Genomic DNA, 26,177 nt, shown 5'->3' on the forward strand with positions numbered 1-26,177 from the left:
TTTTGTTTTTTCCTTTTGTCGGTTTTTAGAGTCTGGGGTTTTTTGTTGTTTACATAAAATTCAATAGAATTAGGAAGGGAAACATAGGTGCAATCACCGCAAATTCTGCTAACTGGGGTTCGGTGTTTTACAACAGTCTGCCTGCTTGGAACCGGCAGCAGCAGGGACTCCTCCATCAAGAGTTTCCAGCAGATAGCCAGGCAGATTGTAAAGTACCTCTTACATTAATTTTTTTGCATCTTTATATAGCATTGTATAATTTTAGGTGTACCGTATATAGTGTATCCACGGCTGAAACATTGGATAGTACAAATGTACGGTACCACAAATTAAAATAAGAAATTGCTGTCAAAAGCGTAAATAGAAAAATGTGCAAAAGGAGAAGGCAAAATCGGCGTATGTGGGGTGGGAGTCCTGTGTACACACGTGCTGTCAGGGTTTGGAGAAGGGTGGAGTGAGACACGTTTTTGGAGGGAGCAGGTTCCCCCTCTTAATAGCCACGGCTTGGCCGGGTCCCGTTCCACGTAGAGGATTTTGTGACCCTGCAGCAGTGGGTGGTATCTGAGCACAGGCACCCATTAAATCCAGCCTTGGAGAAGCCTCATCTATCGCCAGAGCGGTAAGGGTTTTGAAGGTTAAGGTTGCCAGCTTAAAATCAATCTGCTAGTTTATAAGCTGCCAACGTAAAGAGTGCGGGGCGGGCGTAAGGCGATCGGGGCGGCGGGGAGCCGGCGTGCTCCTGCGTTCAGGGGGGTTTGCAAGTGTAATCGGAGCAGCACAAGTAGTTGGCTTCAGCACGTATCTTGCTGGAGAGGGTGCAAATGAAACTGGGAGGTGGTAAATCTTAGTTTGAGCTTTTTTTTTAAGAAAAAGCAATTTTCAGTGGAACTCAAGGGAGAAGCTCTGTGCCAGGGGAAGCGCCTTTTGCAAGCCCCATGGAGATCCATTCACACCTAGGCAAGCTGCAAGCTGCTGAGACTTGTCATTTGTCATCTGCTTTTCCACAGCCCGGCTTGCTCCTGGCCGGCTGTCAAGACACGGGGTGTTCTCTGAGCACTGACAGGTACCGCCCCAGGGCCCAGCGGGTCAAACCGCCGCCTCCAGTCCCTGGGGGAATCCCCCCGGACCCCAAAAGGATGCTCTGGGCTGGGGAGATCCACCCCACGTTTCCCAGGAGGTTGGTGTGTCCACGCACATCTTCCAGGTGCTGGGATTTGGAAACCCAATGGGGGACTTGCACAGTGGACGGGGGCAGGAACCTTTGGTGCTTCAAGTCTTGAACATCCCATTTGATGAAAGCTTTGCAAATCTTGACCTTAATTAGGCAGCCTGTCTCTCAGTTCTTCCCGTGACCATGTGAGAGTTGAGAGGGCTGGGGTAAATCCTTCCTTGAGAGATTATTGGAATTTTTTTTAATAATGAATCAATTCTTTTATAATTAGCCTCAGAAATGGGTGGAGATCGTGCCCACAAGGCAGCTAGTGCTTTTGCATTTAGCTTGGGGTGTCAGGTTTGCGGGGCAGATGGGAAGTGACCAGCGTTTGATGAAGTTAAAAAGAGATAGTTGTCCCAGTCCATGGGAACTCCTCTATATACACAGGGAGAGGGAAGGACTGTTGGGGAAATAAGAGTGCAAAGTCATATAATTAAAGGCTTATTCAAAAAATCATACACGCAAGGGAACTGAACTGGTCTTGCAAAGCCCGCCTTGATCATGGCGTATTTTGCTGTGAGCGCCTGACTTGGTGAGCTCAACAGTATTCCTTCAGCATAGGGTTTGTACGTGGTGAACATACGAGTATTCGTAATTAAAGCGTGCTAGTGGGGTTTTACTTGAAACAGATGAAGGAGAGAAAATGAAGGTCCAGCTGGAGTAGTGGTTTGCACTGTCTCGGCACAGGATCCGGGCACCAGGCTCCGGCAGGGCAGCGGTGGCAGCAGACGGCTCGTGGAGCAGAAGCGGGGACCCAGCTGCACCCTTTGCCAGCAGCAAAGTGGTTGGGGAAGCACCTATTTGGGCGGAAGCTTTTTGTCGCTTTCTCAAATTAGGTGCTTTCTGAACAGGATGCTTGTGCTTGTAAACAGACCGTGCCCTGAAGCCTGGAGCATGTAGTGCCTATGGTTTAGCATAAGTGCTGTCCTGAACTAGAAATGGGGCTGCACGAAGTGCCTGTGAGTCTTAGTGCAGGAGTCTCTAGACGAGAAAAATGCCATTTTTCCTATTGCTATGAACTAAGCAACGTTATTGTCACCTGATAGCAGCTTCTGGTTTAGCACTGGGAAGTCTGACTGTTAATTTGCTCTTTTTCCCCTCGTCCCTTCTCCGCAGCAGCAGCAGGAGATGCTGGCAATGAAGCATCAGCAGGAGCTGTTGGAGCACCAGAGGAAGTTGGAGCAGCACCGGCAGGAGCAGGAGCTGGAGAAGCAGCACCGAGAGCAGAAACTTCAGCAGCTAAAAAACAAAGAGAAAGGAAAAGAGAGTAAGTAGCGAAAGCGCACTTGTTTCAGTGATGACAGGTAGAGCAGATGAATGAAAGCCATAAAGCAGGTTTATAAAGCTGGAGAAACCTTCATGATAGCCTCTCTACAGAGCTCGGCTGCACAGGGAGCTTATGTAAACTGTTAGGAGGTATTGAGGGTGAGAGAGAGATGTAGTTCTATGCTTTATCTTCATTTTTGTCTTACTAAATGCCATTTTAGCGTTTTTCAAAAGGAAGCGTATCGTCTCTCTACTTGATTTAACATTTTTTGAAGTATTTTTGGCAGCGTTCCTAATGGAGGCAGAATATTAAGCCCATAAAATACACCAGATGCACACTGCATTTCTTTTACTTAATTTCACTCTTTTAAGATGTAGCCGAGTTCTCAGTTCTTAGCTTTAAAGTGTTTTCATTCAGAAAGTACTTCTTTCATGAGGTTACAGATTGTGGTTGGCTTTCCCACGTGTCATTATGCACTTCATGAGATTCAGTAAAATGATTATGGCCTGACAAATTCCCTTATCAAAGACACTTTGGTTGCTTGTTCGGTTTTCTTTTAGAAGTGAATGGGAGGACAAATACCTCACCAAGTTGTACTATCAACTCGTTAGGTCTTCATTTCAAATGAAATAAAGAAGCCTGTGATGGTAGAAGCAGAGAGGGCTGAAGGGTACAGGAGATGGGGTGCTGTCTGGGGACTAGGAACAAGATAAAGCTCCAAGAAGAATTTTTCTAGTAGGAAAGGACTGGGGTCTAGGAGACTAAAAAAAAATATCTGAAGGTTGAATTCCCCCCTCCCTGCATGTGCATCTTGCAATGGCAGAGTTTAAGCTGCAGCCAAAATGAGGGAATGCACAGACCTACCCCAACACCTTTGCAAAGCAGATCGTAGGCGGTCCAGCGTGTCTGTGTGTGTTTGGTTTGGGTTTCGCTCATTTTAAGGAGCGAAAGGTCTTTTAGGAGAAAGACCAAAGGATCAGAATGTACTTAAAAGCAGCAGTTGAACATTCAGGAGCGAGGAGAGGTGATGATAACGTGATTGCCTACTCTGGTGCCCAGTTGGCTGCCACATGCGATGCTTTCCGTTGTCCTCCGGCTTCTTTGTGTTATTTTCCGAAGTAAAGGCAGGCGGTTCGAACTGGATGAAAGCTATAAGCATTTCCGCTTCACCCTGCTGTTCTCATCAACTGTTAATATTGTGTCAATGTTTTGCTGAGCCTCTCTGCAAAATTGATATCTGGCTATTTACATGAAAGTAATTTGCAAATAAATAAAAATGCCTGAATCTCTGTAAAATGGCAAAAGCGTCGAAGCACCTTTTGGATGAAACACATAGGTGTAGTGGAAAAAACCAGAATTTGGGGATGTTAAGTTGAAGATCCTGTTCCCATGGCTACAGTTTTATTTTTAAATTACTTTTTTATTTAAGAAGTACTATGGTGTATAATGATTATAGCACTTCAGCTCTTAAGAATACTTAAGTTATTTTTCTCACATCAGAAAATTTTGCTAAGCGCAACACAGCTAAAATTGTCCTGATCTGAAATATGAAGCGTGCGTAATAGATGTAGAGTAGAGTTTATTCTTCCTCCTTCTTCCATCACTGTAAGCCAAAATAAATTATTTTGTACCTTTTAGAAGGCAAATCACAAATCGGTTTAGATTAACATAATATCAGCTCCTTGTGTTCTCATCTCGGGAGCCTTACCCTGTCCCTCATGAGCTGATATCTGCCATCATAAAGCTTTTGATCAGAAGCATGACTTCCACGAAAGGAGGGAAAATGCGTATGAAAGGAAAGGTGGTTTTTGCGCAGGATAAGGAGCGATAGTTGGTCGTCCTGTCTTTCCACTGTTAGGATTGAACCTGGAACCGGTCCTGCGCATCGGTGTTCCCGGACACTTCTGGGCATGGACCATTCAAGCCCTTGCTGCTCAGCAGCGTTGGTCTGTGGCTTGTCTTGGACTTTCTCCTACAAGTTGGCCAGCTGTGACCAGCTCACGCTATCATCAAGGGTTTTCTCCTGTTAATTTCCATTTGTTCCGCTCCTCTGCTCTTGCGTTGTGCAGCCTCCTCCTTCCGCAAGAGCCTGGGCCTGCTTCTGCCCTCCCTTACTCTCTTCCCCCTACCCCTGCCTTATCCTATATTTGGGTACTGTTTGATCCTGGGACAATATGTAACTTGTTTTTGTCTCTGCGGTAGTAACCTGGCTCAGTCTTTTGGCTCTTTAGAGCCATCCTGTCTGCAGTACTTTGCTCACCGTGGCTCTCTCCTGTTTGCAGTCTTATCAGTTGATCTGGTCTTTGCTCCCTGTTCCTCTTAAACACTCAGGCCCTCCAGAATGAATAGGCCAGCTTCACAGCTTGGCTTTCCCCCCGTGCACAGCTGCTCCCCCAGCCAGGGCTGCTGCGTGGGCTCTTGCTCTCCAGTTCTTTCTCTCTCATCCTCCTTTTACTCTGCCGCGCCTTTTGCTTCCATTGGGGTTGAGTGTCTTGCTTCCCGCCTGTGGGCTTATTCCATACGTATGGGCTTTTAATGTCTGACTTCTGCTCTTGTCCTCTTTGCTTATACCCCTGCATGCTGTATACTATCGCGTATGTGACAGGTTGTCCCTTTCTGCCTTTGGAGTCCTCTTTAACATCTTTACTGGATGTTGTGCAGTGCTTCTGCCTGTAACAATGTGTCCGGGTCCAAAAATCACTCAGTATGGTATATGAAAAGTGAGTTAGATTGGGTTTTGTGGTTTGTTTTTGTTTTTGTTTTTTTTTTTGTTTTTTTGTGTTTTGTTTTTTTTTTTTTTTTTCTTTCGATCATTCAATTCAATTCAAGGGTCAAAAGCTGAGCAATGGTCAGAAGGTCTTGCGTGACAGCTTGGTCCATGGCTCCGGTGTTGCCCAGGGAAGGGGAAGCCTACACGTTTTTATCTTGTTAGGCATATGTGGGGCCTTTCAGCTTCTAATTAAGGAGGAAGACATGCCAGGGGAGCTTTTGTAAACCTCAAGATCCAAAAATGTTTAGCTTCAAGTCTTCTAAAAAATGTCAGTTTTATCCAAAACTGACAGAACACAGCCATGTTTGATTATTTTAAAGATGCTAATAGATTAAAGATGACACTTTTCAGGGAGAGAAGGCCTTTCAGCATGAATTTGTCACCTATTCTGGTCTAGCCATGTGGCTTGCTACACTCGTATGAATTTATCTCCAGCTCCTCAGTTGAACTTCCCGTTGGGCTACGCACCAAAGCTATGTTTGTAGAGCTAGTGAGAAATGCAGGGCTCCAAAAAGGTGAATTTTCAAGCTTTTCTATGTGGCTTCAGTGGTTGAACAGTATTACATCTTCAGGCAGTGCTTTATAGAAATATTGAAGTTTTCTTCTCTTGTGGAGATAAAAAAATTGTTTCCCCAGTCTGTCAAATGTCATTGTTGAGTAGGATCCAGGAGACAAAAGATCACCCTGTCGTATTTTAAGTTTTTAGTCCCAGTAGAGCAGACAGTTTTCCTGGCCTTTTCATTTTCTTGTAGCCCAGTTATTTTCCTTTGGAATTCTTGCTTTATGCCGTGGTATAGATGAACCATCATTTTCCACATGTTCTGCTTGCCAAACTTTCTATGCATTACTCCATCAGGAACTCTGCCTGCGAATCTGTTCTGTCAACCAAATGATAATTTTAATCCATCATCGCAGCAAAACAGACTGGTCTCTATTGTAGAGGAAATAATGATTAGAAATTACACAGTTGACATTTTAACTCTACGCTACAAAATTACTGACTTTCTTCTTTAAATGTTAGATTTTCTATTTGAAGAAATAGATTGCACACTTGTAAATGAATTGGAATATTATGTAGGTCTTATTGTACACAGATACTTTTGAACAAAGAGGTCCCTATTTACAAGAGTTTTCAAGACAAAATCTACATATGAGACATTCGTCTCATTCCCCTTCTGCTTGCAGATGTGACATTTAAAAACTTGAGTGTACACAAGACCCTTTTTCTTAAATACCTTTGATTAAAAGAAAGCTGGAATACCTAGTACAAGTGCTTTATTCTAAGTGTACTTTTATGCAAGTGTAAAAATCCTCTTCAGAAATCTTTTGTAGTGAAATGATAAATCTCTGATTAAATCTCTGTTTTCAAACATAAGTTGTGATTATATGCAAAGCTAAAGGCAAAAAAAAAAAGAGGAGAGCTTCTTACTGGAGACGCTTTGTTCTTTTCTCTTTGAAGGAAAAGTTCTTCCTTTGGACTGGAAATCAAAGATTTAATTCTGAATCTTTTTAGAAATTTAAATTCTTTAAAGTATGTGAAGTGATTAAATACCCTTTTTTATTTTTGACTTTTCAGGTGCAGTGGCAAGCACAGAAGTAAAGATGAAATTACAAGAATTTGTCTTAAATAAGAAGAAGGCATTGGCACACCGGAATCTCAACCACTGTATATCCAGTGATCCCCGCTTCTGGTATGGGTAAGTGGTACTGGGCTTATCGTTATGATTCAGCCGGTGCCACCTTTTTTCACAATTGCTGGAGATGTGGGGAATAGACCTGATGTGTTTACTGGATGAACCAGAACAGTGATAGAACCAGGGTTTGATTTCGCTGTACGTTACCAAAATGCGTTTTTCAGAGGGTTTCAGCGTGGATAATTTTCATATCTTATGTGATGGTCACAGTATTTTTGTGAGCAGAGGTCTTTGCTGTCATCTTTAATCCACGATTGTTCAGACTTGCCAGTTCTACCATCAGGGTCAACCTTTTTAAGTTCTCTAGCTTTTCACCCAGGATTTCGTCCTGCCAGGTGTTATAAACCTTGAACTTTGGTAAAATGGGGAAATTACTTTTTATGTTTAGTGATTGCAACTCAGGAAAGTTGAGCTAGCATTACATTTTTAAAGCCCTTAATGCTTACTGCTTATCTTAATCTGTTGAAGTTGGAAGATTGGTTTACTTGGCTCTTCTCTGTAAACTGCTGGAAAAATCAAGTGTGTCCTGTCTGTCTGCGCTTCTAGTCGCAATTGTCCCAACATCTACGTTTTCAACTGAAAATTTTCAACTGTTAATCTCCAAGAAAACCCAAATGTCACGTGGGGTGAGAAGGTAACAGCTGATGTTATAATGACATGGGAACAAAGAGTGACTTTGTTCTGAAAATTAGAAAATTGTTTCTGAAAATTAGAAATTTGAAAATTCTGAAATTAGAAATTTCAGAAATTAGAATTTCTGAATTTCTAATTTCAGAAATTAGACATTGAAAATTAGAAATTAGAAATTTCTGAAAATTTGTTTCTGAAAATTAGAAAATTGAGATGATTTGAAAACTTCCACTACCATAACATTATGAATATCTATATTGCAAAAGGAAAAGAAAAAAAAAAGAATGTTTTGGGTGTTGTCTTTAAAGACCATAAAATTCATGAAATTTTGAATGACAAAAGTCAAGGAAATTTTGCCGTGAAATCTGTGTTCAAGCTGAGTGTCTGACAGTATTTGAAGTCTTAAGAAATTAACATGTATACAGGGATGATGAGGTCATAGCCAGAACATGTTTCCAAATTCAAGAAACTAAGCTGAAATTAAATTTGAAAGATATCCCAGCTTTGAGCCAGTACAGAAATGCTAAAGTGTAGTTGGCAGAAAAATTCAAACATTATTCCAGTGGGGTGAGATTGAGCAGTTTTAATACATCTCTGAAAATCTAATCTGAGACTTGAAAATTGTATGGTTATGACACCGGTTAAAGTAGTGAAATGTTGTTAGTTTACGCAAAGATTATATTTAAGGCCCGCTAGGTCGGTATCAAGGACAGCAGAAGAAACAGGAGAAACTGAATTTCAGTCAAGACAACATAAATCTCTTTTTTAGATAATTGATTTTCCACTGTTCTTAATTGAGACTCACCAAGAAATTTGGGGATTTTATTAAAGGCAGTTGAAGACTCTCTGAGCCACTATGTTCTCCTTTTTTTTCCAGTTGGTTAAAATGCCTGTTAGTGCAAAAGTGGTATAAAGTCAATGAGAATTAAGGATAGTAAAGAAGTGCTTTCTTCCAAAACCTTTGATCCTTTGGCCCTAGAGAAACTGGCACAGAATTGCCGTCACAGGTGAATTTAGAATAATGAAAAATAAATTTGGGAGTGATTTGAATTCCTTATGTTTTGCCCAGTTTGCAATTAACTGCTTTTTCACCGAGAATCCAGCGCTCGGAGATGAATCGAAGGGCAGCGGTCTGTAATGCCATACATGTTACAGGGCCAGGGGTGATGCGGGAGGTAGTTTAGCCAAGTCGTGTTTAAGGTTTCAGTACGTTTCCTGCTTTGTTTTAAGCTCTTGCTGAGAACTTTCTAAGCACCAATATATTGTTTAGGTTTATTATGGCATACGTTAATCAAAACCTCCCTTTCCTGTGATGCTCCAGGGATGCCCACAGGCAGGGACAACGTACAAACTGTTGCGCAAGGGGCCATCCTTCTTCTTCTTCTGGATTTAACGGGCTTGCCGTCCCCTCATCTTCCCTCCATCTGTTTCGTGGTGGGGAGAGGATCAGTATTTTGGTTTCTAACACAAGATGTGAAGAGGGGAGAGCGAGCCTCGGAGGCCTCACGGGTCTTTCTAAGGGTCTGTCTCGGTGATAAGTTGCAGGCCGGCACGAGCTCGTTGTGCTCAGCCTTTGAGGAGGGCAGATGGCAGCAGGGCTGCGTGACTGGGGTGTCTTATCTTGCGATGGAGGATTTTTAAATGCACCCTTCAGTTGTTAAGGCAGAAGCTGAAGATTTTCAGTTTCCATTCTATTTAAAAAATATTTTTTTTAAAAAAAGAGAAAACCTTTAAATTAATTACTTATTAGTATTTATTTATATGGCATCTCATAGGTTACCAGTTCAGTTGTAGAGATATTTATGTACGCACGTACTTCTAATGTGATTCAATTGGATGGTGTTTGGATTTAACACACGCAAACGAGGCTTGCAGAAGATAGACTCGATGCTCCTACTGTGAGCAGGCAAGCCAATTAAGTGGTAACAGATGCTGAAATAGTCTTTTAAATGACACGCCTGCTTTTAAGCACTTCCTTTGGTCTTATTAATGTTTGTGAATTCCATTTTTGAAAAATGGAAAGCATTACTTGGAAAAAACCAGATCTCCTAAGGGTATTGAACACCACGACGGTTCTACATCAACGGCTGTGACATGAAATATCTTCCACTGACATGTGAAATAGCTGTCATTCCCCTGGCCCTTTGGGCCGGGCTTCGGTTGTCCACTGAGGTGTCCAGATGCTCTTGCCTTCAGTATCTTGTACCTCTCTGAAATGCGTTCAACACTGTCGGTTGCTGGTGCAACATCGAATGTTTATAGTCAGCGAATATTTTCTAATTAATCACCGATGTTAAAGGGCAGTGTCGCACACGCACACGACACTTTCATCTCAACCCTTGAGATGAAAAGGGACCGGTTTTAGAATTTTTGCCGAGTGTAGTCATAGTCCAGAGGATCTACTAAATGAAAGAAAGGAACTTGGTAATGCTCAGTAATGTTTCTTGGAGGCTTTCACAGAGGTCTCGCTCAGTCTTCAGCTCTATGGTATTCAAGCCACTTTGTAAACTCTGTTTAACATATACAGCTCCACTCTGTACGTAATTGTTTAAAATAGCTTTGTGGACTATAATTTTCAGATTACGTTGATGGTAGGCAACAACAGAAGAGGTTCTCTTGAATTTCATTGTCAGACTGTTCCTCCCGTGGATTCTGAACCCGCTGGACAGCCCTGCTCCCAGGAGGTTTTGCTCTTCAAGATACTTAACATAAGTAAGAGTGGCTTAGCAGGAACACAGACAGGGCACCTCGGGCTTAGCAAACAGGGCTATTATTTCCCTAGGAAGCTGTCAGAAATGCACTTGGGAAGTAGCCACTCAATGTGGTAGCAATCATGAAAGGGAGTTTAACTGAGTATTTGCATGGTAAGGAGGTAGAGAGATATAATTACACGCTAAGTTCTTCCAAGGTACATAGGTGCCTGCAGTCTCTGTACACAAAACATTCTAGCACAGATACATATGTTTCAGCATCTCTTCAGTTTACATTGCGTGACTATGTCTGAAGTATCGCGTGCTTTGCTGTGCGCATGGGTTTTTGAAGGACCTCAGAGCTCAAAGAACAGGGGATGTGTTATGCAAAGGTATGTGCTTTCGGGAATGCCTGCGCGCTCGATGTAGTATACAATTTCATCCCTTTCAAGACCTCTGAAATTCTTGAACAGGCACGCAGACCAGTGCATTTTGCTCGAAGCAGCGTAGGGTGTTGGATCCCAGTCCTCGAGCGATATAATGTATTCCTGTTTGCAGAGTTAAATATCTGTCATTCAGCAACTCCAAAGCACATCTAAACAGGCCCTTTGAGTTCCTGCGCGTTCCCTAACAAAGTTCCCTGAAAATAGCCTCAATGTACATGATTGTGCAGCTTAAGTCACGATTAAAAAAAAAAAGAGAGAAAGAAAAAGTCTATTGCTTGTATAGGCAAGAGCAGAAAATGCCATTGTGTGACGTGGTGGGTTTGAGGGCTCTGGGCTTGCAGCGTCCCGGCTTCCTGTTTGTGAAACATCTCTCTGTGCTGCCTTCCCATGGTATGAGCAGATCGGGCAGAGAAAGCGACTTCTGTTTTCGGGAGGGATTCAAATATTTTTCAGTTTGGTTCTGTTTTGATTTCAGGTGATGATTAAACTGTGCGTGCATGTGGGCATTTATTGGTGCGAATGTAAAAGAGTACACGATGTGCGCGAACGCTAATGAAAAATATAACTGTAAGAGCCCGAAAACTTATTCTGCCTGTATGTACAGAGAAATTTGGAATATAAAGGGGGGAGGATTAGGAAACCACGGTGAATCATACTGCTTGGTAAGAGCTGTGGGTATAGAAAATTTTGATGTAGATGTTCAAATAAACTTTTTGGAGGTTTTTTGTAACAGAATCATGTAGAAAATTTGATGGATTTTCCTGATATTTCATTAGCCCCTTATTTTTTTGAAGGGTATAACTTGTAGTGGAATTGATGCTACGTATCTCACCAAACAGCCTACTTCTGATTTGAGCTTTCAAAACGTACTGCTCAAGGAATTAGATGAATTGGTGTAATTTTCAACTGGGGAATGGCTTGTTTTGGTTCCTTAAAGAACCTTTTGTAGGACAATATTTTTAACCAAGGCCTCCAAGAATGCCTGGTTATTAAGCAATGTAAAATTTCACATCTTCACTTCTTTTGGCAAAGTGCTCGCTTTCCGTTGTCCCATATTCTTTAGTATTTTGAAGAAGTAATACAGGGTTTAAATTCTGCTTATTTAAGCTTAAAATGTAAGGGGGGGTTTTTTGATAGCTGTGTGGCTGTCACCTGATTGCTAAACCAATCATTCTGTTGATGTAGCTACTCTGCGAACATGCCCAGTCTGGAGACGTCCCAAAGTCCGTACTGAGCGGGGTTGGTAGAGCTCCTGAGAAATGGCAAAGCTGGGCACAAGTCATTAAGTAGGAAAGATGCAGCCAACAAACTGGTAGGAGGCTTAGAAAACTCATTCGTTGTTTAATATCCTTAGCAAACAGACTGTAATTTACTTCCAGCAGCCTGCTCAAACAAAGCTATAAATTATCAGCTTCGAGAAGTTAATCTGGAAAGGTGTTGAGTACTTTGGCCCTATCTCTGCTAAGTACTTGGGTTGGGAGGCAGCGAAGCAAAAGGCAGCAGACCACCTATGCAGCATGGCTGCTGTTAGCCAGTTTAAACGTGTGGCACCTAATGGGCTTGTCCTTTGGTTTTGTTTCATCCTTAGACTTTGTCTACTATATCTGGGTTTTATTCAGTGAAGGGAAATTGTTCAGTTGTGCTGCGGTTGAGGGGAGTAACACCCCCCCATGCTTAGCTTCAACAATATGACTTAGCAAAACCCAGCCCAAGTACGTGCTTAAAATTATACTCATAGTTAAATACCTTCATGAGTTGACCCATGCTCAACAGGCTAATTCTTATACTGAAAATTAAGCGTACGTTTAGTTACCTCCCTGTATATTAAACTTTAGTGTCTTTTTCTTATATGAGTGCCTAGAAGGAGAAAGCGAGTACCAAGATCTTTTCCTTTGCACTAACGAAGATAACAGGCAAGGTGAAGCTGCACTCATTCCCTTTGTGTGTCACTGCTGTAAAGCTTCTCCCTTCTCTTTCTCTTTCCTTCTGTGCAGGAAGACACAGCACAGCTCTCTGGACCAGAGCTCCCCACCCCAAAGTGGCGTATCCAGCACCTACAATCACCCTGTACTGGGGATGTACGATTCCAAAGATGACTTCCCACTCAGAAAAACAGGTAGCGCTCACCTTGATTTTCTGTGTTGCCTACTGTCTTTGCTGTGACACTTGGTCCTCTTATTATTATTATTTTTTTTTTTTTTTAAGAAAGGTATGTTACCAAAAAGCTGTATTTCATGGGGTGATTTATTTAACAAGCACTCCATCCTGCTCCCCCTTCATCTGTCACTGTGCGCAGTGTTAGAGGGAGGCTGGGGTTGCTTTGGGTGTGCAGACATGCAAAGCTGCAGGCAGGAGACAGCGGAGTTGTGTGTCAAAGTTTGCAAGATGTTTTCACAAAGTCAAAGCTAATACAGAGATCTGGGTGTCTGAAGTCAAAGTATGTTTTGCTGAGTGAGAAAAGTACCAAGAAAAGTTCATTTCTTCTGGGATTTGCATTTTATATACAAGTTTATATTTAAATAAAAATGTTTCTGCCAGTCAAAGCATCGGGACTTCCTGCAAGGGTTTTGGTTCACACCTAGACAGTTATTTCTCAGTTAGGTTTTTCCCTGCACAGTGGCTAAGCAGGTCAGTTATTTCTCAGCTATACATTATGTAAACCAGGTTGTTTTGGTTGGCTGTGGTCCTCAGCTCCATATCGCATGCCTAAGCCAACACAGCCTCAGCTTCTAACCTGGCCAGCTCGTGATCCTCGGCTGCTTCCTTCGGGGAATAGCTGAGCTTCCACGAGCTCGTCCCAATTTGGGGAGCAATGCTGCTCGCGTGGATGGTGCGGACAGTGCTGTGTGTTGGAAATCACTTCAGAACAGGAAGAAAACTGTTCTGAAAAGATGGAGTGGAGCTAAGAGGAAAGCAGAGGTGTGATTGAACTTCATACCTTCTGCAGGTGCTGCCTAGCTGTTTTTCAGGTATGCTTTGCGGATCTTCAAAGATGAGCACTGGTACTCAAAAAGCGTGACGTCCTTGTGATAAGGCATGGTGATGGTGTGTTAACCAAATCTCCCTGTGGGTTTGCTACTGTCTTTGCTCAAATTGGCTGCCCTAAGTCAGTTCCCGAGAGCTGGCAGGCCCTCCATTTCCTTCTGGGAGGGATGTAGATGTTCTCATGGCACTTCTCCCAATAGTTAGAAGTAGAGCAGTTCTTAGGTGTAGCGAATGTTTTAACACAATTCTCATTACCTTTGTAAACTTGGGGTGTTTCTTCTCCTTTCACCATCTGATGAGAAAAAAATACACCTCCACACACACGCCTTGTGCCTCCTGCCTCCCAGTTCTGTGGATTTAAAGACCTTTTGGGGAATTTCTCATTCTGGACCATAGCACCTGGCTTGCTGGACAGATATGTGGATGGATTCCCATCTGCTGTGCAGTAGACTGTCTTCCCCCTCACCAGGCATGGTGGGTTGGGTGGCAAGTACCAAACACTTCAGCTGCACAAGAAGTCAATCAAAAATTGGCAAGCCCTTTCCAGGATACGGGTTTTTTCCTGGGCATACCTTGTACCTTTGGTAGTGGTAGTTTTAACTGCGTCCTTTCTGGAGGACTCCAAAAGCAGAGCTTAGAAAACTGGATTTGCTGAAGGGTAGGGCATCCTCTAATCTCTGCTTCTAGATAATGAAAGACCAAACACCCCTTTAGGTGCGGTAGGCGCTGCTGCGTCGTCAGTGCCTGGGACAGCCGAAGCGACGCTGTCTGGGTGTCAGGACTTTGCCTTTCGTAGGAGAGGTGAGCACTGATGGAGGACTGCCCTCAAAGGAGACTTCCTTCAGCTCTGAAGCCGGTGAAGCACAAAGACGTGCTTGGCATACATGCCTACCTGGGAGGAGAAACGCAAGCTCGGGCTGCTAGCAGCCATTGCTGCCCTTCGCTTCTCCTCTGCTGAAGGCTTTCAGGCTTCTCTGGGAAATTGCAGCATTTCCATGCAGGGAAGCATCCCTTGGCACCATACCTATCGCTTAGGGCCTGTGGACAGCATGATTCCAAGAGATTTTTAGCTCTTTCCTATGCCTCGCGAAACCAGGTGATCCGTTTCTGGTGTGTTAGCCATCCCCACAGCATAAATGGGCTTTGGCGTGCTCCAGAACCTCCCTTGCTTTTCACTTCGGGGACCTTACTTGTCAGATTGAGGCTGAGGATCAGCCGCCCTTCTTGCTCCCGGTGTTACGGAAGGGGATTTCTGCAGGAGAAGGAAAGTGTCTGCACATCTTGCCCCTTTGCTGCTTCCCAGACGGAGCTCTCAATAAGACTCTGTCTGAATAAAAGCCCTGTCAGACAGGGTGAATTAAGGATGATAAATGTATCTAATCACATTATTAAAAATGGAAGCAACCAAAATCATTGTTCTTTTAAAACAGGAAGATGTTGAGCTGATTTTGTTTTTCCAGAATGCTGATGCTTGTTCTTTTTGGGCACCAGCATTAATCTTTTGGGGACTTGTCTGTGATACATCCGAGTTCACTTACAAAGGTTCAGGGGAGAATTTTTTTTTGTTGTTTTCTTTTATTTTCCTTTTCAACACGACAACGCTTCAGTCTCTGGCACAGCGATATCCTGCAGGAATCCCATTGCCAAGAATGTTAAGTTGCTTGGAGAAGAAAGGCTCCTGAACGGTCTGGTGTAAACAAAAGGCAGGGAAGGCTGGAGCCCACCCTAAATAAAGCTCTTTATTACGGGTGAGCTTTTCAGATTTTTGGCACCAGGCAAAACTCTGGCTTTGTGTTTGTAATTTAAAACCACCATATCATGTAGTCCAATTTTATTAAATTTGATTAAATATTTGCAGTTCAAATAACAGAGTCCATCACAATACCGTTCTGATTACCAGGGCTGGAGTCTGACCAACGTCATCGTTAGGGGTAGGGTGACTTAGGGGGCTGCGGGCAGGCAGTTTGATCATTTCTTCTAGGGTGCGTTTCAGAGTTGGCAGTGTGTCCTGCATGTTGAGAAACTGTTCAGAAAGAATAAATATGTCATTGCCCTGGGTTTTAAAAATACTGCCGTTCTTTACTCTCTCTTATTTAAAGCATCGTGATGTGGTCACAGGTTATCCCTCTGTGCACACCTGGAGATAACTTGCTAGCCTAAATCTCGAGTGTGAATGCTGTGGGAGAGACCCGGTGAAGGGTGGTCTTTGGTAGAAGAAGTAGATGTGTGCTACCCGGCTTGCTTTGGTAGAAGTAGATGTGTGCATGAATAATGTCTTAAGAGTGCTTGAAAACGTTCAGCATGGGAAACAGTCAACGCTTGCAACATGCTCCTAATGCATCCTGTCCCCTGAAATCCTACCCTGTCTGATTTGTTTTACTAAATTATGTTCCAGTTTCTTGGCTGTTTGGTTTCTGCATGAAATTGTTTTCCTGTCAGGCTGCTGGCTGGTGCAGTTACTAATTGCTTGAATCCTGTTCTTGGCCTGGCTGGGGGAAGCATTTCTCTTGGTTCCCTCTATCTGAACACTTTGGGGCTCTTCCTTTTTTTAACTGAACTAAGAACAGTTCGGTTGGTGCTGCTCATGCTTTTGCTGTTAAATAACTGGATTAACACAAGGATTTTTATTTCCCCTTTTGTGTAGTTTCCTTTATTATATATACGTTTCCTTTAGCGTACGCGTTTTGTCAACGGCTGTTGAGAGGGGAGAATATAAGTGACCTTTTCTGCACCCAGATGAAGGTTGTTGCCTTCCAAATTTAATGAAGCTTCATTATGTGATGTACTGGGACCCTGTAACAAAATCTCTGGAGAATCCTTTCAGAGTGATTCTGGAGTCCGGGTCGGGGCAGTCTTTTGTAGCCTGTTTTGATAACCCTAAGAGTTGTTTGTCAACAGCTTTCTTGGAGCTGCTGAAATTATTTTTGATGTTGCTCTTCAGTTTTGTGTTTCTAAGGAATGTGATGTCCTCATTTTCTCCCCAGGAGCAAGGTGGTTCATGGTGTTCCCTGCTTTGTGGAATTTGAGCAGTGGATGTATTAAAACATGCTCTTAATTAGAAAGCCAACACAACCACCGTCCTTGAGATTCATAGAAGACTGAAGAGAATTATTTAACTTTTTAACATGCTTTTCCTCTTGCTTACGTAGGGGTTTTTGTTTGGTTTTGGGTTTTTTTACAGCCTGTGCAGGGCTGGACCATGTCCTGTTGGGCACTAGCTTTCCCACTTACTCCTGCATAGAGGTAAGGTAAGGATTCCTCATGTTCATTGGAACTTGACAGCTAATCAGGATTTCTAATGAAAGCCACAGCATTTCCATTAGTTGTCATTAAAATCAGGAGAAGTTTTGCCAAACTCGGCACCTGCTGGAGCCACCTGGCCAACACGCATTCAGCTCACTGGGATGCATGAACTGGAAACATATCCCTGTATCTATATTTACACCTGACCCCAAAGTGAGAAAAACAGCTAATTTCTGTTGAAGTACTCACAAAAGATGTTCTCCAGAGTCGTAAGTGTAAAAATGGCCGCGTCTGTAGGACCTGTGCTGGCTGTGAAGCAGGCTCAGATCTCACTGTGGTTTTGCTCCTGCTGTTGGATAAAGCAAACCTTTCCCCAGACAGCCGCTCTCCTTCGACCCTCCTCGTGCCCACGCAGGAGGGATCTTTCCCTTTTCCGCTGCTTAGTTCCCCTGCCCTGGGCTGGCTGCTGGTCTTTAAGCCTTTCTCCTGACAGATCTGTCAGCAGAGGTGGGATTTTTGACAAAGCTGATGTTATCAAAATTGCGCTATTGTTTCATTTTGTCCTTTCTTGTTTGTGCTTCTCAACACACTGGTGTCTGCCAAACCGCTGTGGTTCGTTGCGCACAAGAAGACCTCCTGCATCCATCAAGAGCAATGGGCGGCTGGTTTTTGGTGTCTTTGGCTCGGTTCCTGGGGCTACTTGGCCCACGGCTGCTGCAGCCACGGCCACTGTTTTGTGAAGCATCGCTGAGGCTCTGGGTCCTGCCTTTTCCTTTCCCTCCAGTATCACAGCTGGCTGCACTGGGGAGGTGAAGATCAGAAGGACGTTGATGGGCACGAAGATTTTAAGGAGGCGAAGGATTCCTGTGGTCCCAAATATGTTTTCACTGCAGAGCTGTGGGATAGCATCTCAGGGTGTGAGTTTCCACTATTTCCAAAACTAGACTGAATTGAATGCCAGACTGGGAGCTTACAAAGACATCTTTGGCAAGTATCTGTCTCTGAATTTCCTGCCTAGATAGCAAATGAGTGTGTGTGTGTGTGTGGTATGTACCTGGGGAGAAATGACAAGTAGAAAGTGTCACAGACCCCTCTTTCAGCTCCTTTTCTCTGGGGACTAAGGAAGAACAAGTATCCTACCCAAAAACTTCCCATCCCAGCAATGTCTCTTGCCTTCTGCACAAGTTATGGCAGAAGAAGAACTGGTTATAGGTCAAGTGCTGTGTCTTAGGGCTTGTGGTAAAGAAAAAAAAGCTGTCCTCAACCTTCACAGCCCACGTAGTTAAGAACTGGCAGGAAAGGTCCAAGGAGAAATATTTAGCTCGGCATCATCAGACCATGGCTTGTGGACCCGTTTGCTGCAGTGACTTCCCTCAAGGAGTAAAGGAATGCAACAAAAAGGAGACTTCTCCTCGTACTTACCTGTATGGGGTGCCAGTGGGCAGAGTCCAGCTCGTCTGCCGCTTGGAGGGCTGCCCTGGCCAGTGGTTTTCCTGAATTTCACCACTATTTGGGACCTACTGCAGAAGGAATCTGACAAATACATTGCCCCTGCTGATGGTCCCAGCAACCGCTTCAGCTTCGAGCCCACCGACCTCCTAAAAGAAACAGAAAAGGTCAGTGTTGTTCTTCTGGCTGAATCAAGCATGAGCAGATTGGGAACAACGATGACTTCTAAGCCCCAGCTTACACTTGGGTGGGTGATGGTGAGATGTACCTAGGCTGCAGGGTCCCGATCGCTCGCTGCCCACCCGGGGCTGGCCATGAAACGGGCAGCGTGGTCCTTCCCTGCCTGCACGTCCCCACCGGGCACCACAAATCGGAGCTTGTGCACGGTGTGCGCTCGCTGGCTCATGACGGGGAGCCCACGGGCTGGCACTAACCGTCTCCTGTTTGCTGATATTCTTGTTCCGTGCGAAAGAGAGGAGCCTGGGGGAGGAAAGCATCCAGCTACCCGTTATGTGGTTGGTTTCCTCATGCTATTGCAGAAGCACAGAGTTGTTTGAGTATTATTTGCAGCTAAGCAGGTGAAATTGTTTTGAACTTCTTGCATTTAAAAGAAAGAAAAGGGAAAATGAAAGGATTTGTCAATAATTAAAACACTGCATTTGTCAAGAAAGGCATAATACCTCTCCGAGTTGGTTCTGATTATTGGAGAGTTTTAAGTGGTTTGTTTTATGACAAAGATTGTTTAGAGGAAAATAGAGTAGGCTGAAATCCCAGTGTAGTGTGGGAGTATAATTTAGAGAAAATCTCTGAGCTTCGTACGGCATGGAGCGTCACTCAGGTTGGAGAGCATCTTTGCTTTCCCGCCCACGTTGTCCTTCCAGCTGACGTGGTCGGAGGCCTGGCCTTCCCGAGCGGCTCGCTGTGTCCCAGGGACCCGTGCGCTGCCTCGGGTGTGCTCTGCTGGGAGGAGGCGCTGACCTGCGTGATAAATCCCTATTGTTATAAACAGTTTCCTGCTCCAACTGGAGGACGTCAGTCTCTTTAATCCAAAAATAACTTATTAAAGGCAAAAATTACTTTATTACTGTGATGCTTCAGACCAGCCCACTGAAATTTCAGAGAGCGGAACAACCCAAAGTGCAGTTGGAGGACCAGCAAACGCTTGCTTCAGTCCCTCCACTTCTTCTGGGTCATGTCTAAATGCACGCTAGGGAATTCTTCGCTCCTATGTTCTTCTTTGGCACCAGCAGCTATGAACCTGTGTTCCCTGGGCACTCCTCTGCGGTGCTGAGGTTTGCCTAGAGGCAGAAGGAGGAGGCACCCCCTCTCCTTGCTCAGGGCTCTGATAAAGCAGGTGCACTTTTGGCGTGAGTGCTGGGGATCCACGGGGAGAAAGCCAGCACTTCCCATCAAAGCACTTCTTGAGGAGTACTGTCAATGGTGCGTCAAAGGAGAAACCTCTTCCAGTGGAAGACCAAATGAAGGCTTCTGGTTTAGTGTCACCTTTGGGGATCAGGGGCTCCAGGAAGCTCAGGACCTAGCCCTCAGTCATTGAGTGAACTCAACCTTCTCCTTCTTGGTCCTCTGAGCTCCATCTCTGCTTCACAGGGACTGCCAGGAGCGTGTGGGCTTTCACCTGTATATATGTCTGTGTGTGTGTGTATATATATATATATGTGCCCAGGTTTGTTCTGGCTGGAGGTGAGACACTTGGAGTTTGGGCCACTGCATCTAGCAGAAAGGAGAATCAAGTCGGAGCTAGGAGAGCATGACAAGTGTGTGCCTGTCCTCTGTGGGACAGCTTTGACCACGAACACTGCGTGAACAGCATCCAGAGTGGTAACGTGGAGTGATTTCTCCAAAATGAAACACAACAGCTGAGCTCTAAGGAAACAGTGCATTGCTCGAGCCGTGTCCTACAGGCTTCTCAACACACTGTTTCCCCTCCCCTGGCCCTCAGCTGTTTGCAACCATGTGTGACAGCCTGAGATTGATTTAATGGGTTTATGTTGCTCTCTTACAGTTCCTTGGAAGAGCGTGCAGGGCAGGAGGAGGCTGGAGGTAGGGCAGGTCGCCGCTTCCCATAGGAGCTGCCCAGCATCAGGCAAGGAGAGGGGGAGATGCTTGTGGGACAGGGCAAGGAGGAGAGGAAAAAGGCAAACTGCACGGAGCTGGCAGGGCAGGGCAGGGACTCTGTCGTCACGGCCGTAGCAGGAAGGTTTCTAGGTACAGAGCATATTGCAGCACTAAAACAAGTGCTTAGTTGGTCCATGAGACACTGACAAAGGGTGGAGGGGACACCACCATGCATGTGTTGACCCACCTTGGACGTTTATATACTAACAAGTTACGTTTCAGTAAAATTCAGTGCAGTCCTTGAGTTTAAAATGCCTGTAGGGTTTTTGGGGAGAAGCTTATTTTAATGTGAGGAGAGTGTCCCCAAAAGTTGTGGCCACCGTGGGTCACTTGCTGGGGTCTCCCTGGTTTTGTAGCTGCTCCCTGCCCTCGCGTTCAGGCAGCTGGTAGCTCCCTCTGCTACAGGCACTGCAGCTTTTCGGTTGCTGTACAGAAATCGCGTGTCTTTCTCCTATCTTCTGCAGAGCTCAGTGCTGTCTTAAACACCTCATTGGAGAAACTCGCTTGGAGGACCTCATTCTCTCCTTTCTATTCCTTATCCCCTTCCACATGTCTCTTATCTTTCCTCTCAGATAATACTTTGAACCGTGCAAAGCTGCTGTCTATTTAGGCTTTGGAAAGGGAAAGACAGAGTCGAGATGTGGCATTTCCACGTGTTTTGTTTTTCCTGTCCAGTTTTGGCTATGCACAGCGGAAACCTTCGTGGTGCTCCGTTACGCTGTGATTTTGCGTGGTTTTGTAGTCAGGCAAGCAAACGATGGTGAAGCTGTAAAAAGGGTCAAGGTTGTGTGCTCGGTTTAATGGGTGTTAAAGCCTTCTTTCTGCTGCTGAGATGCTGCGACTACTAAACTTCAGCATGAAATGTGCCAAATGTTGGCCTTTAATAAGGTTTCATTTTAAGGACACAGTACTTCCATAAATAGCCCTTCCACAGAGCTCTTCCACAGTGCTCGTGCCAACACAGAGTTAGGAAAAAAGGAGGAAAATCCAGCAAATATCTTTATCTAGCCCTTTCTAATCATGTACCTATGTTCCTAGACACATTATTTCAGGTGATGCCATCCAACATGGTACCAAGATCTTAAAAAAATAGTTTGTTTCTGCAGAAGAACAAGCTGTCTTGTTTTTATTCTTGTTTTTCTTTCTAGTTTGGGATTTTCTGCTGCCACTTTTGCCCTGTGGTACCTGTCTCCCCTAGGGACATTTATGGGACCCTGTTTTTCTTGTCCCCCTCTATCCTGATGCCTACAAGTATTGAAAACCAAGAACATGGGCTCGCTTGGGCTTCAGAGGGATAACGGTGAAACAATTTTGAAATATTTTTGTTTGGCCATAGGTGAACTTTGCCACGTCCAGCTTTACCAGGTCTTCCTGACTAGATAGGTCATCATCCACTATTTTTGGAGAGGAGAGACCGCACTGTGCACAGGGAGGAGCAGTAATGAAGGTCTGGGGTAGAGCCAGCCAGGGAGCAAAGAAGCCGCAGAGTGGGGAGCAAGTGCTCAACTGCAGAACGTGTGGTCTCTCCTGGTTAAGCAAAAGATAATTTATCTTTGTTAAAATTTTGGGTTGTGCAAAAGGCTAGTTTCAGATAGCTGTCTCTCTCCCTCGCCTATGTTTCCCCATGGGGTGACCTGGATGTTAGAAGAGAGACAAGGTAATTGTGTTGGCCTTTGCCTGGCTGGTGAGGCTTAGTATGGAGCTTAAAAATAATAATCCAGGAATAACAGCCTTTCTCAGTCCCCAGCTGCCAAAATTAAGATATGCAAGGACTGGGATCAGGGTTTTCATGGTGCATTGCTTGCTTTTTTTCATAAATGTGGATGGGTAATGGGAACAGGGCAAACTCTGCCCAGGACTTTGTGTTTTTTGACTTACATAGACTTAATGTCGGATTAGTTCAGCAGCTTAGTGGATGCAATTCTAGGAAGAAAACAATGAGAATGACATAAATGTTGAAGAATTGGATTACATGGGTCCTGCTGCAATAAATGACGTATAAGAGGAGTAACTTGGGTTTGAGCCTGTGTAAACTAGGGAAGCTTTTGGCTTATGTTCTCGTTATTAATTTACTCACTTGGAGAAAAACAAAATATTCTTTGTATAAATCCTTATTATAGGCCAAATTAAGTATGTCACTGCTTAAGAAATCCCACTGGCTTTGTGGAAGCTGACTCAGACTTGGGCATGAGCTTCATTTGTTTGCTAAACAAGAATCAAACTGATTTGTTGATAACTTCACGGCGTTTGTTTAGAAGACTTCACCTTAAGATGTAGAAGACCAGTAAGTTTTGTAATTTAGTCTCCAGTTCTCTCTAAGTTTTTGCTAGTTAGCAGTGATGGGGAGCAAGGCTTTGTTTGGGTATGTTGCCTGACGGGTGAATATCGGGAGATTTTCAGTGGAATTGGTGTTCCCAAGAGAACATTGAACCTGTGTTGGCTGTCTGGTATTGATAGTTATGTGTTGCTTAAATTCGTATTTCGTACTTTTGAAGGACAGCTCTCTTCAGTTTAAAAATATTTTTTATTACATAGTGGCTTTAAAACCATCTGAATAAGCTTAAATTATTGTTTTGAGTTTTGGAAATGCCTCTGTTGACAGCTACATCTTTTATTACAAAAAATGCTATATGTAAATTTTTTGAATTTGAGACTGTTGTGCGCTGCCTGTGCTGAGTTTTAATTCACCTACTTTGGTCTATACAGCACCCAATTAAATGCGTGTAGGGATTATGCTCTCTGAGGTCTTGATGACATGTTAGATCTGGGATTATATCTGGGGGATAAAGAGAACAAAATCAGAGCCACTCAATAAGTGCAGTTCTTTAAACAGACTTCTTGGTGTTTCAGACTGGATCTTCCAGCTGAGGAAGCGAAGGAGAAATATACGGAATAGTTTTGCCTGAAAATAGTTTTGTCTGACAAATTATAATACGCTGCTTTCACCATAACTTATTCTCAAGGTATTTTCTCTTTTAAGGCTGTAATTTTCTGTGTTCTTTCCCTTCCCGTTACATGGAAGGATGTTTTTATTGTGGCTTTATGTATGGGACGTATCTGGTCGTGTTGGGTAATCTGTGACCCCAGATCTTATGTTTCCCTGCCTCTTTTTAAGGTGTTTCTAACCAATTCCTTCTCTGTATTTGAAAGCCGCACAATTACTTGTCTGTTCCCAACAGAAAACGTACTTGAGATGAACACCATGCAGGGTATAAATCACGTATGAATAAAATTTGCGCTGAAGAACAGTTTTTATTGTCATGTTTTTCTTTGTCAGAAGACAGATCCTTTCGACAGCTGTGGCATAGGCTTATATTTCATTTGCTGGTTGGCAGTGCAAATGTACCTAAAATGGATGTATCGGCATCTAGCTGTGACGTGTTCCCATTTGTTCTTTAAAGTCTTGACCGCAGCATCTAGACAGTTACTAATACTCAATATTTGGAACAAATTAAAGCTGTGAATTAAAGGATGTGGGATGAGGTACCGAATGTTCACGTACCCAAAGACTACTTTTAAAATAGTAAATCAACTTCTGTTTTGAAGAGAACTTTATATAGTAGCTAGTTAGAGCGTGTGCTTGTATTTTAACTAGTCCACTCTTCTTATATTGCCCTCTGAGCAAATGACAGATTTGCATTCAGTCCCCTGCCATTTTATATGCAAATGCCCTATAAGATGATTCCCCCGTTTGCTAATGCACTTCATACTGCATTTAAGCATCATCTTGAGAAGTCTGACACTTTTTTTTAGTGCTCCCTTTATCTCTTGCTGGCATTTTTCTGTCCAAAACAGACATGAAAAGCTCTTTTTTTTTTTTTTCCCCCTCCCAAAAGTTTCATCAAAGAACTGTTTTGATGGCTTAACTTCAAGCATTTGGTATTGAATTCATCAGCCTTCTGATTTTTGAGCCCTGCAATTAACGTTGTCAGGCTTGATCTTTTACGTGACCCAGTGGTCAAAGCCAACTGTAGGGAAATGTATCTGTAGCCAGACTTAGTTAATTCAAATCAGTTTGTAAACCCTATTTTAATTCTTCTAAAGAAATGTAGATTATTGGCCCTGGAGTGTAGGGAGCCGAGTGTATCGGTAGTTAATGGTGAGAGCACAGGATTTGCCGGTTCAAAGGGATTAAGCTGCAGAGTTGTTAAGAGGTTGAGGAAGGGAAAAGATTGGGCCAGTTCACAAATCTCGTAGCTGTCAGGAGCCCTCAAGCGCCAAAGCAGATATTTCATGTATACTCAAGAGATCAGAAAGTTTACAGAGAAAATCATCTTGCAGGAGGAATCTTGACTTAAGGCTTCATTACCTTTATAAAAACTTGACAAGCTGTGCCGTGCAAGCGTGTTTGGTGTTGCCAGCTGTCATTAACCCAGAGGCATTAGGGGTTCCTAGGAGCTCTGCTCTGACTTTTGGAGAAATTAAATCTCAGGATTTGGGTACAGCAGAAGTTTTTAAGAGACTCTCTCAAAGGTATGATGTCCACAAAGCAAGTCAGACTGTGGTCTCAGGAAATACATGTGCACCTACCGTTGGCAGCCCTGAATTTTCAAAGTATTTGATGTGTTTTTAGATAACCATATCTAAAACTGTGTGGCTGTGATGATGTAAGCAAGTTGTTCCCCAAATAAACGAACCTTCCCCTCCCTGGCGTTGGCTTTGGTCTTGGCCACACTCTCATGCTCTTTTTCTTGAGTTGACACTGGCTCCGGTTGACACAGGCTCATCTGACTCCAAGGTGAGTTGCTTCATTCAGAGGGGTGAAACAGCAGGAAAACATTCACCTGTTTGGGTTGTGGGGTTTGATTTTCGTGTTTTCTTTCCCCCTCCCCTGGCGTACCTCCCTAAGCCAGCTCACCCTGGGGTGGGATGACTCCGAGGGTGTGGAGCTGCCCATTTTCAGCAACACGTCGCAGATAGCGTCTCAGCCCCACGGTGATGCTCCATGCTGACCAAACAGCAACGTCGCAGTTAGTGATGACCAAACAGCAACACCTCAGTTGTCTCACCAATTCCTGTATTGATTCTTTAGATCCCATGAGTTAGGTTTACCACTGGTTTGGAACCAAGTTGGGCAGAGGTGGGAAACCAGGGGATGTGAATGGTGCTTCCTGCGCTAGTCCAAAGGAGTTCACAGCAGATTGTGTGTCTGTGTCTTCACGTGAGAGAAGACGTTGCAGGATGGTGGTTATTTTTTAATTAAAATGCTATTGACTTTCATTGCCAGTGAATTCAGATATAACATAGGCTGGGACCTGTTCATTATATTAAGAAGTCTTTGTTCCAAATATATGCTATGAAATGACTAATTTCATTTAGGCTTCTGCAAATGCTGAACTGCAACCCAGCCTTTGCATTGAGTAAAAAACTGCTGAAATAGTATTCACCAAAACACTATTTGCTTTTCCTTTTTCTATTCAGCGTCTGAACCCAATCTGAAGCTACGATCCAGACTAAAGCAAAAAGTTGCTGAAAGGCGGAGCAGCCCCCTCTTGCGCAGAAAAGATGGTCCGGTGGTTACTGCTCTTAAGAAGCGCCCGCTGGATGTCACAGGTACGTCGGGTAAGCAACAGATCTGCACCGGTGCCACATACTAAATGAGATGTTCCTTTCCAAAATTAATTCCTGCATCTAGTTAATTGGGCAGTCTGGAT

General features: G+C 43.9%; 1 protein-coding gene across 10 annotated transcripts in view; it reads left to right on the forward strand.

Annotated features, from left to right (window-relative positions):
* Nucleotides 1-26,177, forward strand: part of HDAC4 (histone deacetylase 4) — a 279,148-nt gene that overhangs the window by 154,503 nt on the left and 98,468 nt on the right. For 4 of the 10 annotated variants that reach the window (XR_012777014.1, XM_075511397.1, XM_075511403.1 and 1 more), the window contains exons 5-8: nt 2,330-2,480; nt 6,827-6,947; nt 12,705-12,826; nt 25,945-26,085. Coding sequence is in view for 9 of the 10 variants with exons in the window: in XM_075511397.1 (XP_075367512.1) it covers nt 2,330-2,480; nt 6,827-6,947; nt 12,705-12,826; nt 25,945-26,085 (535 nt within the window). In the remaining variant the exon portion in view is untranslated. The remainder of the gene's footprint in view (nt 1-2,329; nt 2,481-6,826; nt 6,948-12,704; nt 12,827-25,944; nt 26,086-26,177) is intronic. The other 6 variants (XM_075511400.1, XM_075511405.1, XM_075511401.1 and 3 more) reach the window with 5 other exon arrangements.

Source organism: Mycteria americana, chromosome 9 (genome assembly GCF_035582795.1).
Source record: "Mycteria americana isolate JAX WOST 10 ecotype Jacksonville Zoo and Gardens chromosome 9, USCA_MyAme_1.0, whole genome shotgun sequence".
In the NCBI taxonomy this organism is placed as follows: Eukaryota; Metazoa; Chordata; class Aves; order Ciconiiformes; family Ciconiidae; genus Mycteria; species Mycteria americana.